Source organism: Corapipo altera, unplaced genomic scaffold, assembly GCF_003945725.1.
Source record: "Corapipo altera isolate COAL_440 unplaced genomic scaffold, ASM394572v1 69, whole genome shotgun sequence".
In the NCBI taxonomy this organism is placed as follows: domain Eukaryota; kingdom Metazoa; phylum Chordata; class Aves; order Passeriformes; family Pipridae; genus Corapipo; species Corapipo altera.
The window spans coordinates 2,385,860-2,398,607 of NW_020884908.1; the positions used below are offsets into that span (position 1 = coordinate 2,385,860).

The 12,748-nt window shown below is 38.8% G+C and overlaps 1 protein-coding gene across 10 annotated transcripts in view; it reads left to right on the top strand.

Moving 5' to 3' along the window:
• MAPK10 (mitogen-activated protein kinase 10) overlaps nucleotides 1-12,748 on the top strand; it is a 166,111-nt gene that overhangs the window by 10,887 nt on the left and 142,476 nt on the right. Inside the window, exons 1-3 of one of the 10 annotated variants that reach the window (XM_027652839.1) lie at nucleotides 1,933-2,026; nucleotides 2,309-2,417; nucleotides 6,820-6,939. The exons of 3 other annotated variants lie outside the window; for them this stretch is intronic. In XM_027652839.1, coding sequence (XP_027508640.1) covers nucleotides 6,932-6,939 — 8 coding nt within the window. In that variant the 5' untranslated portion in view covers nucleotides 1,933-2,026; nucleotides 2,309-2,417; nucleotides 6,820-6,931. 6 more of the 10 variants (XM_027652840.1, XM_027652842.1, XM_027652844.1 and 3 more) reach the window with 6 other exon arrangements.

Sequence of the window (12,748 nt, forward strand, 5' to 3'; positions counted from 1 at the left end):
TTAGGTTTTCTGCTACACATCTTGCAGCATCTTTATTGCCCCCCCTCCATAACTCAAAAAAAGTAGTTTAGTAAACTGTAGATTTCTGAAGCTTACCCAGTCAAATATGCTGTGGTTATTGACGCCAGTAACTTGACACATTAAAACCATCAGGCTTATTGTTTATGTCTAATGTGCAGGTGTTTGCAAACTGCGGTGGAGATTGTGCCCTGCTGCCCTTGGTGCCTCCTCAGGACGCTGGTGACAATGGCAGGGTGCTCTCTGGGTACATAATGTACCTATGCATACTTCTTCACTATGCATCATCCAATCTTCTCTTAGTATAAAGCACAGTGTGGGGAGGACTTTCTGTGGTGATTGTTGGCTTGTGATAGAGCTGTTAAGTAAATTAAAAAAAAAAAAGACAGTGCAGGAGAGTTATAACTATGGAATTTTTTTCTCACTGCAAATAAATGTGTTCAGACCTTCATGCATGTATATATGTATGCAGGAATGATACAGAGATCAAAATGAAAACCTTCACTTCCAAAAAGTAAGAACACGCAGGAGAAACAGGCTAATGGAGAAAGGAGAGTGCTATGTGTAGACAGAAATGGGCAACCAATAGCTCAGGGCACAGCCACAGCCAATGAGTTCACTTTGTCTGTAGTTAGGAGTTCCAGGTCATACAGGACTGTGTTTGGCTCTGGGTGTGGTAAAACCTAGGGAATATTTGGAGCACTGGCAGGAAAGCTACAGTGAGTTCCTCTGTGTTCTTTTTGACCAATGAAACTGATGTACTGAAGGACATGGTTTGGGTATTTTGGCAAGATAGAAAGTCACTGTAATATAAGGAAAGGCACTGGGATTGTTCAGCCTGGAGAAGAGAAGGCTTTGGGGAGACCTAATTGCAGCCTTCCAGGACCTAAAGGGAGTCTACAAGAAAGAGGGAGAGAGACTTCTTACGAGAGTGTGTAGTGACAGGACAAGAGGGAATGGATTTAAACTGAAAGGGGGTAGGTTTAGCTTAGATATTAGGAAGAAATTCTTTACTGTGAGAGTGGTTGCCCAGAGAAGCTGTGGCTGTCCCATCCCTAGCAGTGTTCAAGGCTAGTTGGATGGGGCTTTAAGCAACCTGGTCTAGTGGAAGGTGTCCTTGCTCAGGGCAGGGGAGTTGGAACTAGATTGTCTTTAAGGTCCCTTCCAATCCAAACCATTATATGATTCTGTGATAATATTTCTGACTAGCTCTTATCCCAGCCTAAATCTCATGGAAGTCTAGTCTCACAGAAGTGTAGTAGCCTTCCAATGTATTTTTGTTGCTGTTTAATGTCAGAAGAGAGGAGACATCCTGTAGTTTGACATATGCAGAACAAATGTCATCTGCTTAACTTTTCCACTTGAGGACATAAAAGTCATCACCAACTCTACTTGATTCTATGAGCTCAAAATGCAATAGTTCCTCTGTGCAATGAGACTTTTTAGAAGTGAGATTTGGGACATTCTAGTAATGGGCACAACACATTGTTAATGGGGAAATCTCTAGCAAGTCTTTGGGCTCCTAAGGGACTCTAGGAGTTGCGTTGCTTGTTTATGCAAGCAATAGCTGTGTTCTATAGCTGTGAAGGAGATTTGTTGTGATTTTTTTTTTTTAAATTCTTTTTATCCCCCTCCCAAACATGATACTTAATTGAATTTTATGGATTTGGATGGTTTTTTTAGGGTGATGGGCATTTATGCCTTTGTATAGCAGCTAATGTAAACAAAAGAGCAGATCTACACTGCTGTTACTACCTTCTCTCTGCGCTGCCTAGCTGCCTGATGCTGCAGATGTCTGAGCTGCTGCTGGTGAGTGCTACAGAAGGCTATTCAGCTTCCCTTTGCAGTCTGCTCTATCCCCTGATTCTCCAGGAGATACCGTAGCTGTGGCTGCAGATTAGATTTTTCTCTCCCTCCCCCTGCGAGACCTCTGTGTGCTTTGACGTCATGTGTGCTCCTTTCAGTTGCCATAGCAGCCCCATTCCCCAAGCTCTGCCTGTCTCCTCTGGTAGGTTCCACAATGGTACAGCCAGCATCACGCTGCACAATGGTTTCCAGGCAGTGAAAGAGCGTGATTCAGCAAGCCCCTCTTCCCCCCCCCCCCCCCCCTTTTATTTCATTATTATCAGACATTTTGCCTCCCCTTTTTCTGTTCTGTTCTACCCTATCCCCCAGGCTTTTATTCGGTTCTTTAAAGGAAAACCGTGATTTACCTCGAAACCAGCTGCCCATCTTTTTTTTTTTTTTTTTTAATTATTATCATTATTTTTTTTCCTGTTATTATAAATAGCCCATTTTTTCCTCGGCACTCTTTGGAATGTGATTTAAAAATACCACCTAAAGTCGCAGTTTGGGGAAAAGATTTCTGGACGAGGAGAATAGCTCGCAAGCAAGGAATGGTAGGTGTTGATGCTAATATTCTTTGACTAACTGCTTTCGCAGGGTGGGGTGATGAATATTGATTGCTGCTTAAAAAAAAAAACAAAACAGGGGAGAGGGAGAGAGAGAGACACGCAGGTTAATGAAGTAAATTGCTAACCGAAGCAAGAAGGCTGCACCTGTCCTTTTTGTGGCCAGAGAACCATCATTTTCCTGTGTTCGGGTGTGTATGATCTTTAATGTTTGGGCGCTGCAGGTGACCGGCGGTCGTGGGAGCAGGGCAGGGGGCACATCATGGATGGGAGTGCGATAGCGCTTTACCAGCTGGCTCATGTAAACAGTAGTGTTTTACTCAGCCTCATCACCTCTAAAGCTGCTCGGGGGCTTTGGGGGGAAGGAGGTGTCTTGGCTTGCAATTCGGTAGAAATGAGTAGGTTATGTGGGGTTATGTGGTCCATACAGAGCCATATAAAATTTGAATGTGTAAAAATAAAGAGAAAGAGAGGATAAGCAACTACAGGAGATTCAGAGGGCAGAAGTCTTGGCCTTTTGCAGAGTGGTTGAATAGGAAAAAAAAAAAGTCTGTGTGGGGAGAAGTGAGTGTTTGACAAACCTTGTCGGATGTGGGGGTGGGGATTGTTTTTAAGAAAGTGGCCTTTAATCATCACTCTTCTGCATTACTTGGGTGCGAGTGAACAACTTGGCCCATTGGGTTTTACAGAACCAACAAGAGCTTTCAGGAGAAGTGTTTACAGCAAGCTACAGGCCAGTCATTTTTAAAAAAGAGAATTAATTATCTGTAGATACTGCAGAGAAATCAATGTTGCTTTGCAGGGCAATCCTCTGACAGCAAAGCTACTTCTACAGGAAGAAATGTTGGTTTTGTTTTTTACAGCAGGGTGACATTATTAAAAATGATACAAATTTTGACTTGGATAATTAAGTGTTAGAGCATTGTTTAATAAGCCAGCGGTGCTTCCAGTGAACCATGATGGGCATGTTTCACAGCATTCGTGTACAGAGTGATTGTAAGCTTGTTTACATGGGCTCTTTTTGCTGCATAGCTTCATGATATCCTCAGAGCAACCTTCCCCTCCTCTGATATGTTCACTGTGAGTTTTGCCGAAGACTTTTTTAGAGACAAAGCGATGCTATAAAAATACAAATTTTGAAGAAAATGATGGCATAGAATAGAGGTTTATTAACAGGAAAATACAAATTAGTATTTTGTAAATGATCAGAGGAATCTGCAATCAGCTTGCTGGAGGACACAGAGCTTGTCCTGAGAGCCCAGCTTCAGAAAAAGAGAACAGGATGGTGTAGGTACTGCACAGAGCTGTTTGTCTCTGCTCACATGTAACCTGTCTTTGGCCCCCATGCCTTGGGAAAAGTGGAGTGCACCGAAGCTCTTGTATTTTAACCCTCTTTCAAAACACTGCTGGGTAGTCACTGGTCAGGAATACTCTGGAGTAATATTTTTCTTTGTGGTCCTCCTGCTGTGTGCTCTCTTCCTGCTAGGAAAGGTGGCATAGAAATACCTTTTCAATAGGCTCAGCAAATGACTTTGTCTTACAGGGATGCAGATGTGAATGACAAAGGTGATTTGACCTCAGCCATTAAACAATATTCTTTTTCTCTGATTCTCAATAAACTGCACTCTTGTGCATTGTTCTCTCCTGCTGTTTCAGAACATGCATAATTTGTCAGGGTCCTGTTGTAATTATGGTTTTGTTGAGGAGTATTAGGATTATCCTAAATAGGATAAGGACAGAAATCACTTACCATGAAAAATAAGTTACCTTCAGCTACCTCTCTGCCTGCTTGAAAAATGTCCTTCTCATTGTCAAAAAGCTCCTTCAGTGCACACACACATTTTTATGAGCAGACCTTGGGGATGAGTGTTTTCTTGCAGGTTTGGGCTTTTTTTCCCTCCACAGTCAGTTTTCCCTCCACAGTTGGCATGTTTGTAGCCCTTTTTTAGAGGTTAAACAGTACTGGATCAATATACCATCAAGCAGTGTTACAGTAGTGGGATCTGGCTTGTGAAAGCAAAGAGAGTTATCAAAATTTCACTGCCATGGTATTGGACAATGTCATAAAGTTCGCCTGTAGTTTGCAGTCCATTGTAAAACTCATCCAATTTAAGGAAGAGCTAAAGGAGGCCCAAAGGAGGATGGTTTTAGCATTGCTTTTGCAGACAACATTATAGTTTTGTTAAGACTTGGAAGACAGAAAAGCTGCATTTAGGGAAAGGTCTCCAGCTTTAAAATCAGTAACCTCTTAAATTGTTGTTCAGTTGTTCAGTTCTTTAGACAATTCCAAATTACAGAAAATATCACCAGCTTGTTGATAAATTTTCAAATCAAAGTAAAGTGGTTTTTTGTGTGTTTGTTTTTATAGCAAGCGTTCTATATCTGTAGCCCCTCCCATTCCACTGATTACATTTTGAGCTTATAATAGCACTACTAGAAATGATGTCCTAAAAGCCTAGTGATTGCAGTATTACCACAGTTGCTGCTCTGTTATGTCATCAGGAGTAAAGGAGAGAGACTTCCCTTTCTCTCCCTTTATTATTGGACAACAATACTGAATATGGATATAACCTGGCTTTCAATGCTCATCGTCTGCTACCCTTATCTGTGATTCTTGCACACTTACGGTTTTGAAGGCTACTTCCAAGAAAAATGAGCCTTCATGAAAGGGCAGCAGTTAAAATTAAAAAAATGCAAAAATGCTGCACTTGCTGTGAAATCCTTTTTTTTTTTTTTTTCCCCTTCTGGCAGCACCATCTGTGGAGGCAGATATAAGAAAAAGTCTCTCACAGAAACAAAATCTTTTGTACTCGATTAACCGCCTGAAACCGATGGTCTAAAACTGAAAACAGCATACAATTTTAATTAGTGTGAAATATCAGGTGTTAGGGCTATGTTACCTTTCTGTTATTTGTGATAGTGAGATTAAAGTAGAGATGTAGAGATAAAAAGCAGTAGAGCGGATGGGACAGAATTTCACAATCCCCTGTCCACTATTTGTAAAAGTTACACAGCTGTCCTTGAGTTGATAGACTGTGTTTTAGCCTGATAGCTGTAAGCTTTGTTAGCAAGCTTTAGAATCTCTCTTGGCCAGTTGTTAGAAGGGAAGAACAGGAAATTCAGGTCCCAGTACTTTCCAGTCTTATTTGTTTGTTATAAAATGAAATTTTTTAACGAAGAATTTGGTGTATGAATTCACTAGTGGTGGTGGTATGTTCTCCTCGGCTTCATCTCTACAGAAGGGATGTAAAGTCATGAAAAAAGCTGGAGGTTCAGAAGAGCCTTCCAAGTCAAATCAGTAGCTGCTTCACCAGGATTCTACCCTAAGAGGTCAGTAATCAAGGAAATTAAGAACTGCAGTTTGAGGTGGGGTTTCAGGAAGCCTGAGTTCACTGGACCCAGTTCAGTGAAGTATAGTGGGGCCTCTCTTGTTAAGTAGTGATTTTCTCATGAGGATTTTTAATCTTCTATTTTTAGTACAAGGTTTTAGTTCTCTTCTAAGATATTTGAAAACCTGTTGTGGTACAGGGGTAAGAAAATGTTGCCCAAACCTTCCACTTAATAGTAATCTCTCACTTTTGTTCAGTGGTGAGACACCAGAGCACTGTGTGTTTGATTGTTCCATCTTTTATTCACTGTCTTAATACCACAGCATTTGCTTTTTACCACATCTTTTGAGGTTCTCTCATGCACTTTGGCAGTAGAACTTCCTTTGTAACGTTTTGTTGTTTAAGAGGATGCTAGTTTGATAAATAGCAGTAATTCTCAGGCCTTTTCTTATGCCTATATGTGTCCATATCACACAGTTTTTAAAGCTGTTAATAATGTCACAAGTCAAATTTAATTTCCATTCCCAGGTATCGATGACAGATGACTGTGTACATATTTCAACTTGTTATAGGTAAAGTTTCTGCTCTTCCTTATTCCAAAGAAAAATTTGAAGATCTGACCTGAGAAAGAGAATATAGAAACAAAAATAATTATTTTAGAACAGTTTTATGAGGTTTTTTTATCACCATCTGTTGCAATTTGAACAGACTTGAATATGTGCTCCTGAGAAGTAGAGCCTTGATTTTTTAAATTTTTTTCCCCCTTTTTTTGCTGGTAGGGGAATAACCATGACACACTTCCCCCACTTCAACAGCACTTCATTCTGCATTATTTTCTCTTTCTAGCCTTTCTTCTTTGCATGGAAGAAGGGAAATTTATGGTACAGATACTGCCTGAACTGGATGCACTATGGTATAATCAGAGAAAAATCTTAAGTCTTTGCTATATGGTGTGCAGATGCTGATATTCTGAGTTAGTTTAGTTTTCTGAAATTTTCTGTTTCTATCAGATTTGAAAAATAAACCCCAAATATTTCTTTCTCTTTTTTTTTTGTGCTTAGGGCTAGTATTAGAAACCTGTACCAACAGCAGGCCAGACTCAAATATCAGCTATGGCAACCCATGCATGAAGTTGATGCCTTTGAACTATTTCCTATAGATGAGACATAGCACATGCTGTGGTGAGTCAACAATGTATTATTTTATTAAATGATACTCCTTGGCAAAAAAAAAAAAAAAACAAATGCCAAAAAATGCTTAATGCCAAAGTGCATGCTGATTTTTTTTCCTCATTTTTCTTTTTTTTTGGTGGGGGGGTGGAGGGAAGGAACATTATTGTTAAAACTTCTTGTAATTTTTAGTACCCATTAGCATACTACTGTCATCTTATAATGAATTTTTCAAGTGTATAATTTTAGCATTCTATAATTATCAGATGGAGCACATCAGGATTGTGGTTTCAGTGCAAGTTTTATTATAGCAAAACAATTTCTAAATGATCCTACATATGCAGTGTTCTGAGCTCTATTTAAAATAGTAAAAGCTGTTTTACTACTGTAAAATCCACTATTTTACACCGATTTTTCTAACTAATGTTTTGCACCTTTTTGATTTGGTGTGGGGGAAAGGAAAAGTTGGTTTGTGTCTTTGAGATGACTGAAGAAGATTGTGATGAGTCCTCATAGAATTTTTGGACTTATATCTCTTTATCCTTGGACAGGAAAATAAATTCTGAGAATAGTGATGAAAATAGTATTTATAAAAATACTCTATGGTTTTAACTATCTTAAGTCTGCTAATAATTTCAATGCGTGTTTCTTACATAATAAGTCATTTTGATTCTGATAATTTCTTCAAGTGGTTTTGGTATACCTTTGGGAGATGAGGAATTTTTAGATTTCTCGTGTAATCTCAATAGAGTTCTTGTGAAACCTTGTTACTCTTGACAGTAGCCAATTTTCTGCTCCAAACAGGTTTATATTAATTTTTTTTTCACCCCTAATACTATCTAGATGTGTGTCAGTGCAGCCACCACAACCAGTACAAACTGAGAGTCAGTGGTGTTAAAAAGAAGCCGGAAATTCAAGTTGGTCTGTAAACTTCAAACAGGTCTTACGTGATTTGGCCTTTAGCAGTGGCCAAATCTTACTCCTGGTGCTATTGCACCAATAAGGTGTAGATCCAAGTCCCTGAAGTGTTTTTACTGTTCTGTAAGGAGATAGAACTGTTACTTGCAGATGAGGCAGAGAAGGAAATGCGTAGTACGTGCTGACTGGTGGGCAGCAGTGGCACGAGGCTGATGTAACAGTGATGAAATGAGTGCTCTGGGGACATGCCATTTTCATCCTTGGTAAAGCTGCTGGAAAGAATTAAACAGGTGTCAGTTAAATCTATTTGACTCTGCTTTGAAGTGAGGTGAGGGGCAGAAAGCAGTGCCTAATAGTTCACTGAGAGAACTTGTGTTCTGTTGCAGTCTAAAAGGTTTCCCAAGGGGAGAAGCCATACTTTGGACATTTGTGGCATGAAGAGTCCCACCCTGGATGCTCACATCCTTTACTTGTGGACATCCAGTGGAAGCAATTTATTTTAGCATTTATGTAGAACTTTAAAATCATTCTGTATTACTACTATGATATATTTAATTTGTTATGGCTTTTAAGGCCTTTTGTCCAAAGGTAATTCTTGCTAGTAAGACAGCCTTCATCTTGGTTTAATGTGTGAACTTTGGAAACTGTGACACTAAACCTTTCATATATGAATAGATCTGGGTGACTTTTGAATTCACAATGAAGCGTAAAACCATATGAATTTTTTTTATTAATATTCTTTTTTTTTAATTACTGTGTTTAGGGTCATATAGGTAACCTGCTAGTTGTAGATAGTGAAAGTTTTAAGTAAGCTAGCAACAGCAAAGTTTATATGATTTATGATAGTTGGTAGAGTTGTACAAATAAAGAATTTTGTTAATATGTCTGTAATGAACAGATGTTGCATGAAATTTTTGTGTTGTTGTGTACATGTTAATACAATTAGCTCATAGTCATGGCAGTCCAGTTCCTCTCTCCATTAATGTTATTAAAATTGTTGTATATGTAGAAAAATCACTTTTAAGTTCTTAATCCCCACTCTTGGCAATTTTACATTTAGTAGTATACATAGTGCTAATTTTGGAATACAGGGATACTCCTGTCTACAAGCAGTGTGACTTGATCATTTGTCCCTCAAGTCATAAAGATGTCTTTATCTTAATGTTGCAGCTACTGATATTGCTGTGTGGTATTTCAAGCATGCACCAAGGGCCCTGCTCAGTGGACTTTCTGAGTCCAGTGCACATCTAAGTCGCCTCCTCCAGCTTTGTTCTTACCAATTTAGGTTTCAGGATGGCTAATCAGTACAAATAGCAGGTTTTCAGAAACAGTATATGAAACAAAAAAGTTCAGATATGTCATAGGGAGAGAATTGCTTGAGAAATTTTCCTCCCAGCTGACATAGTAGGCAAAAATAGTTAAACATGTTTAACAGAAATTAAGGACTTCAAGGTCTTGTTCTGAAGCTACAGCTCCACAAAAAGTATCTGTAGGTGTCTTCAGGCACATAATACAATCCACTAACACGTATTTAAAGCTTTGTGTACGTAAATATGTGTGAAACAAGTGCAGTTTGAAATTTGGGGCCTTGATGTGCAAATGCTTATGCTTTCTGTGCGGGCCCTCTCCAGTTAATATCGGTCGTTAAGGCACGTGCTTTGAGCATATGACTGTATTTTGAATTCAGCCATGTCTGCTGAGGAGAATGCAAACTTCCTAACTGTAGAACCTGTATGAGAAATCAGAAACCACATCTAAAACTTAACATATAACAATCAAAGTTAAATTAACTGTCAAAAACCTTGTAAAAATGGTAAGGAAAAGTCGCATTTGAAGAACAGAAGTCCTTATCTATATTCATCACAGAAAAGAGCAGGTAAGGAAAAAACTTGGGATATTTTGATTATCATAAAAACAAAGTTAATGCTCTGGGCAATTAGAGATTTGTAAAGCTGAGTTAGTAATTTTGGTAGAAGTCATGTGAGAGAAAGGCTTTGATATAGTTATGGAGAGAAGCAAAGTACTGGGATAAAGGAATTTTTGGGTTTTTTAAAGCACTTGAAGAAATATTTCAGGATCTTTCTATTTGTCTTTCTAGTGTCTTGGCTTCATATCTTGCTACTACAGTTGCATGTTTTTTTGAAAGATTGTGTTGGTTGCTCTTATGTTCGTCACTGTGTAAGTGTTAAAGTGCACAAATTGAAATTCAGAACTCCATCTAGCCAAGTAAATGTAAAATATAAAGAGCTCCAGTGAGATTAGTGTAGTTACACCTGTAACTGTACTTTTATCAGACTTGTATCAGAGGAGCTTAGAGCACAAATTCCTCTGAGAAATTTGTGTTCGGCTCCTCTGCCTAATAGACAAGCCCTATTTTTATTAAATTTCCAATGTATTATAAATGTAAAAACTTATTATCTGTTACTGATGATGGTGATGGAATGTGCAACATATTTCCCCTTGGAGAACTATTGCTTTAGTGTATTTCCAAAAGCTATTTGTCATGTGATCAGCTACCTACAAACAAAGGCAGAAATGACCTCTAATAGTCAACACTTGAACTATTCACCTTCTCTGCTTTTCAAGGAGGCCGGATTTTTTCCAGAAAGTGCTGAGATCTTCACTTTGAATTACAGATTTTGCAGTGGAACCCCTTGATCACCTTTTATTTTAATAAATGTCACTGGAAATGCCCATAAAGGGAATTTTCCCACCTTTGCATTTTTTTCTTGTTGTTGATGATCTTTTTTTTCCTTTATTTGGATTTTTTTTTGTCTCCTAAGGATATCGATCTGCAGAATGTTTTCACTCCCTTTTTAAATCAGATGACATTATGAGGTTTTATGCTATTAGTTCTTATTCTGATTCATATCCCCTCTCTCTCCATCCTTTACTGATTCCCACAGCCCCTAAGATTAGTATTTTAATTAAGTTATATTGAAATGTAGCATTGTCAACTCTTGCAGTATTTGGGTTTTTTTAATGCCTTAAGCTAAGTGTCACATATATATGAGAAACTCTGATCTTTCTTTTAATAAAATGTAGGCTTTTTGTTCATATACCAGGGAAAAATGAAGCTTGGACGCTTCAAAAATGCACAGCCCTTCCGCCAAGATTATTCCCTGGTAATATGTTAGAATATTGGCATCACATGACATGGTTCTTAGACATTTGGGACTGATAGTCTTAAAAATAATATATATTTGTAAGTTAGTTGGAAAGTAAAGATTTGCTATCTTTCTGAATGCTTTTAAAGACATGGACGTGCCTTGTGCCTGTGTATATTCCTCCAGTAGCCTGAACTGGCCTTGGAAAAGTCAAGCTATTGGCACATTTAAAAAGTGAAGATGAAATCAATCTAAAATATTCAAGTGCAGATGTCTGCCTTTGGGGCATCTCCAGTTGTTTAGTTTCACTTCGAAATACTGATGGATGAAATGCTTTTATTCTGCCACATGTCAGTCTGTGCTTGTTGAAAAGGAGTGGACTTAATTTACAACCTTGTTTCAGGTGTGACCTCTGAACATATCACATGCAATATTTGTTTCTGCTGTATTTTTTGAGTTGCTGACGGAAAAACTATCTCTGTACCACCTGCTAGTCTAGTTCAGTATTTGGCAGGCTCCCCTTCCAATCTTACGGAAAATATCCAGGACTGTTGCTGTAGAATATGGGAGTAGAATGTCAGACAAATATCTTCCAAACCTTTGAGCATTTTTTTCAGTGTGATTCTTATGAGTTGTATTAAAATAATTTGAATAGCCTGCAGAAGAATAAATGGAAATGCCAAATCAATAACAGAAGACACGGAGAATGGTGCCAGCGGAAAGGTGGAAAAGAGACCAAGACAGCAGTAAATTCAACTGCATTAATGTGTATGGCATATGAACCCATATTATATAAAGTGGTGGGAAGTATTTTGTTACCACAGGGCGAAAGATTTTGCCTGCTTCCTCTTCTAGGCTTGTTAGTGGGGTATATTCTCTGCGCCTGTTTCTTTGTGAACTGTTCTTATCCGAAGTGTCTTTCCTTCTCACAATCTGTCAACAGGAGCAGAAACCTGAATATACAGTGTAATACTGCCAGCTTTTCCTCTGCTCACCTTTCCTCTGCTGTTGTGTGTGTTGGAAAGAGCAGGGAGCATTGACTGCAAGTGAAGATTATGACTCTCCTAGACAGAAGCATCCACAGTACTGGCAGCATCGCTACATTCATGCTCCCTGCACTAGGGTGTAGGTCAAGCTGGCTCAACGCAGCAGTATGTAACTGCTGTACAGGCACTAGGTTAGCTGCAAGCTCCTGAGGCAGTCATTTCTCAACCATAAAAAAGGGGTAAAACAAGTAAAACATGCACAGAGTTATGGATGCAATGCAGCCATTATGACCTTAATGTCATGTTCCTTCTCTCTTAACTGCTGTGTGTTGGGATGGAGTGTGGCAGACATGTGAAAGGACAAAGGATAATATACATGGTGAGTTATTCAGAGGTCATTTAAAGTCATTGTACATCCACAGCCTCATCTACAGCCCCTTAGCATCCTTGTTGTGTTGGATGCAGACTGCTTGCAGTGGCAGGTTGGCAAGGAGAGAGGGAACATCACAGGCATGGTGCAGTATGTGTGCATTCTTAATAAGCTCAAATTCCTGGCAGGATTAGTAAGAGCAATTCACCTGTGATGAGTTTGAGGAGATGTAATTATTAAATAGGTGTTCTGGAGCTGTTGGCTGTTCAATAGCTCTGGCTTGGTTTTATAAAAAAATAAAGAACGCTATGAATGTAAGAACAGTCAGTAGTCTCACATGAAAAACCCATCTAGAAAAGGCTTCTGTCCTCTGTGGCCATCAGCTAAATATTTGGAGAAGAAAAGTGAGAACAAGATAAGCAGCCATAAATGTTTTTCTT